The sequence below is a fragment of the Eurypyga helias genome, unplaced genomic scaffold (assembly GCF_000690775.1).
Source record: "Eurypyga helias isolate BGI_N326 unplaced genomic scaffold, ASM69077v1 scaffold50245, whole genome shotgun sequence".
In the NCBI taxonomy this organism is placed as follows: domain Eukaryota; kingdom Metazoa; phylum Chordata; class Aves; order Eurypygiformes; family Eurypygidae; genus Eurypyga; species Eurypyga helias.
This window is the reverse complement of record NW_010251731.1, coordinates 1-4,652: the sequence shown is the minus strand read 5'-3', so window position 1 is coordinate 4,652 and position 4,652 is coordinate 1. Positions and strand designations below refer to the sequence as shown.

General features: G+C 36.5%; 1 protein-coding gene across 1 annotated transcript in view; it reads left to right on the top strand.

Moving 5' to 3' along the window:
- Positions 1-4,060, top strand: part of LOC104509989 (protein RIC1 homolog) — a gene marked incomplete at both ends in the record, with an annotated part of 9,182 nt that extends 5,122 nt beyond the window's left edge. Inside the window, 5 exons of the mRNA XM_010152108.1 lie at positions 407-455; positions 1,528-1,680; positions 2,021-2,212; positions 3,648-3,686; positions 3,950-4,060. Of these exons, the coding sequence (XP_010150410.1) occupies positions 407-455; positions 1,528-1,680; positions 2,021-2,212; positions 3,648-3,686; positions 3,950-4,060 (544 nt within the window). The remainder of the gene's footprint in view (positions 1-406; positions 456-1,527; positions 1,681-2,020; positions 2,213-3,647; positions 3,687-3,949) is intronic.
- Positions 4,061-4,652: the final 592 nt, after the last annotated feature.

Genomic DNA, 4,652 nt, shown 5'->3' with positions numbered 1-4,652 from the left:
CCCCCCCCCCATTATAATTCCTTAGATATTGGAATCATTGAATAATATTTAGAAGAAGGTCATTTGAATAGAAATGAAAATGTATTATTTTTCTTTCAGAGTGCTGTTTTTGGGCATAAGAGCAAATTAACCTAAAGGCAGGCTTTAGCAGGCAAGGTTAAAATGCCCTCAGTGCCAGTATATATTTGCTGAAAATGTGTTAGCATCCAGAAATCAGTTTGAACAGTTCATGCTAGACATCGGACAATCGCTTTGCCATTTAGACGGTGTCAGGGATTACAACAGGCCTTATAGTTTGAGGAGAGGTTCTGTATAGAACCATATGACAATACAAAGACAGGAAGATAATTTCTTACCTTGGTGAAGTTATTTCCAAATTCAGACTTTGTTTTGTTCTGTTTTTAAGGTATCAGTCTGATGGTGCCAAAAAGGACCCTCTAAAGATCAATTCTATGGTAAATATGAATGAATGCATTTTCAGAACATCAAACTGACTTTATTTAGCTTTATTTCTTACTTTTAAAAAGTCAGATCCCTTCACCACCTTTCCTAACACCAATGTTATATTGAAGAAGAGGAAAAAGGGGAGAGCTGATTTTTTTTTTTTTTCATGTATACGCCTGATCATGAAGTGTGCATGACATGCCTTTTCTTGGCTTTGCTTTTAATATTAAAAATGAACATTTTATGGGTTTTCTTAATCTCATTTTTTTTAATCTGGTGCTGTGTTGCAGAGTGCAATGGAACACTCAACAACACTGTTTGTTAACTTAGTTTAGTGTTGGCAGTTGAAGTAGCTTAACTCAGAATATGAACTCAAACTTAACAGCTGTTAGTTTAATACAAGCTAAGTAACATGAAATCCTGCTAGTCTGTCAAATCGGTAGGTGTCGATAAATATCGAATGCAATCTTTGAGGCCTCTTTTGCAAACCATGATGAACTTTGTACAAATACTTCTAAAACGTGGGACTCTATGTATAGTCCAGTTGCTATGAAGACTGACAGTTTAAAACATGCATCCCAAGCAGATGTACGTATTTGCAAGGATAGTACAATTAACCTTTCTAAAAACCCCAAAGCATGAAATTATGATACCATTGAATTTAATGAACAACAACCAATGTAATTTTGGGGATCAGGATTTTTTCATACCCGATGCCATTTGTGGCTTTTTTGTCAGTTGCTTTAAGATGCAAACTAAACGATGTTCATTATTTATGTGGATGTCTTGCATAGTTCCTCTTCACTTAATCAACATCTTTTTACATAAAACCAAAAAGAATTTAAGCTACATTATTCCTGTTCCTTGTGGATTTTACTGCTATGGGTAGTAAAAAACTTATGATTCCTGTGGTGATACATTTTAGAACGCCATACTTCTTTTTTACCAGTCTCATGTCTGTCATAACATCAGTTACAGAACGTTTCTGTAATTATTGTTTTCTGAGAATCTATAGTGTTGGGTTTGGGTGGTGGTTGTTGTTGTTACTACTATTATTTTTTATTATTATTATTTTACATTCAGACCTGGGGATCAGAAGGGTATCATCTGTGGGTTATTGATGGGAATTCTTCTTCAAACATGAAGCCTGAAAGAGGTGCAAATAATGAAGCTCGCCAGTTCGGTATTCTGCAGTTTCATTTCATCAAGAGTGCGCTCACTGTTAATCCTTGCATGGTAAGGTTTCTGTTGATAAAATATCCTTATTTTAGAGCATAGTTCCAGTTTTCAGGTGACCTCTGAGTTACTCTCAGCAGGTTTTAAGTCTGCTTTGCAGCCATTAGATTGGTCTTCCTTTTTTATTATAGAGTCTTTAAAATGGAACTTTGAAAATATTGCTATGCAGAACTGTAGCATAGAACTCACTAGTACACAGTGATACAAAAACTGACAATAAGCTTTAAAGCTTATTTTTCATATAGTTTATATAGAACCTGTTAATATATTGATCATGTGTTTTCCTTTGTTTTCTGTACCTGGAGTTCAAGGTTGCTTTTTTGTTTTGTTTTTAATGTAGAGTAACCAGGAACAAGTCCTCCTTCAAGGAGAAGATCGCTTGTATTTGAACTGTGGAGATGCAACACAGGCTCAGAGTCCCAGAAATACTTCAGCACACTCTGAACATATTTTAGGCCCATTTTCAGATGGCAGTTTAGATTCTCAGGGTTTAAGCACTTTACTAGGACACAGGCATTGGCATGTTGTACAGGTAATTGTCACTGGTTGCCCATGTGTGCTTCGTGCTTGCGAGAGTGTGTAGGACTGGAATTTGCAAGTGATCTCATCAGTCTGCCGTACTCCTTTCCTCTAGTATTAGATCGTGAACTTCTTAGTGCTTTTTGGGTTTCCCCTGGTACAGCTTTTCGTATTGCCAAACGGTAAAGGAATGTTGGCCATCTTAACCTTGTGGCTATGAGTTAGCATCCTAGACAGTAGAAAAAACTGAATGTCTTTTTGAGTTCAGGAAGGAGTAGTTAAATTACCTTCCTGTGCTTTGGAAAGGAGTGTAAGGGCAACTTGCATGAAATCTTTTAGGGATTTTTTTCTGTTATTTTTGCAAATTGATTTGAGCATATTCAGCTGATGAATATGGCCTTTAGACTTCGACAGTATTTTCAAGCAGTTTTAGGTGGCATCTATTTAAGCATGTAATTAAAACTTCACAATATCAAGTTTTCAAACAAAGAAATTATTTCCAGAGGTAGTAATGGCACAGATCCTATCTTCTCTGTAATACAGAGGAAAGGTTAAAAAACTTTTAATCTGCATTTCTAGTGTGTCTTCTTCCATGCTTGAATTGATAGATATTTTTCTAGATAAATGTTTTTAAAAGGTCCCCAAGATTTGTTTTTTACGTAGTACGTGAATCAGTATTATTAAACAGCATTTGACTGTTGAGATGTCTGTCACATTCTGGATACAGCTGAATTTCCACTTCAGCTGGCCAGCTAGCTCTTCTGTCTTCTGTAACCTGTGCAGAAGGGTTAAGTCCTCGTTCTGTGCAGGAGTAAAACAGTGGGAGTTACTGTGGGGAGCAGCATACCCATGAGAACAGGCATTGGTTGGGTAATGAGAGCACTTACTGCCTCGTATTAAACCAAGGGCTGGCATTTGAATCTGGATTTGTAGCACCCCATGTGACATTGAAGAACCCAGGATAAAGATTTAAGTCAACATAGCCCCGTCAAGTGCTCTTATAACAGGCTTTTGGATGTGCTGGCGTGTGTTTCTGATGGGTTAGAAATTTCATCCCAACACTGAAAGGCCCTCCTGAATCTTGTGTTTGTAAGAACTTGTATGCTTCCATGAAAGGTTCTGGTGGAGGAGACGTACCTGGGTATGGGAAAAGAGCAAATTTTAACTATTAACCTGTAATATAGTATTAACTGGTTTATGTTCTTAATGTGTTTCTTTATTTCTTGTATTAAAAAACAGACTAACATTTAGGCTTCAGTAACTTGGGGCAGGGCATGGGGAGAAAGTAATTGTATTTAAGAAAGGAATTCCAACATTAAAAACCTTTAAGCAAATGTTTTGGAAAAACATGGACATTGTGCGAATTACTTTAGAATGTTATAATTAGTCACTACTTTAATGGTGCTTGGTATAGTCATGTGATTTTGGTTTTCTCTTACGTTTTTTAGATTCACAGTACATATCTAGAAAGCAACTGGCCTATAAGGGTGAGTTATTTTAAGAACATGTTCTTGCTTCTGTAAAAGTATTGGGTTTTATAACTGTCCCTTTGGGATGGATGAGCTCTTGAAGGTGAAATCACTGTTTTAAATTACAGAAAGAAGAATATGTTGTTGGGAAGCAAAGTACAAAGCATGAAGATACTTTACAAGTTTTGACTGACATACTGCCTTGTATTGATGTACTTGGATAGGATATATCATTTAAAAAAGTTCTTTCCTGAAGTTCTGGGTTTTTTCTCTTTGAACAGTTTTCAGCTATTGACAAGCTCGGGCAGAATGTAGCTGTTGTTGGCAAATTTGGTTTTGCACATTATTCTTTACTCACCAAAAAATGGAAGCTGTTTGGAAACATTACCCAGGTGAGAGGTTATGGTACATTATTTGGGTATACTGGGGAGGTTGTAATTGTTGGAATATGACTTTTGGAGAAAATTAAAAAATACCTTTTTCAAATAAACAACCTGTAGACATACTTGGGATTAGAGATGCTGGTTTTGCATGTGTTTTTCATAAAATGGCTGAAACACTTAGCTTGTGGCTTTGGCACAATTATTTGTGTCTAATTATTAACAGGTTTCCAGGTCTGAGTGCGTATAGTCAGAAACTTAATTCCATATGTCTTAGCCAAGAGTCTGTGAAACTCTGCAGCTTTGGATGCTGAGATTGTAAATTCTGCTCAGAAGCAGAAAGCTAGTTTGAGAGAGTTCAGGGAGGCCAGTAGCATAAGGAACTGCGGAGCCATGTTTTGTAGAATGATGTTTGTCCTTCACATGTTCTTCTTTAGTACTTTGGGGTTTCTTTAAACAAAAAAACCTTCATATACATAGGTTGTCTTGCCACCATCAGTAAAGCCTGGAGAGATCATGTAAGGTTTTCAGAAATTACTTATAGAATACACGTGTGTGTGTGTATATAAAAAGATATCTGTATCTGTTGTGGTTTAACTCCGGC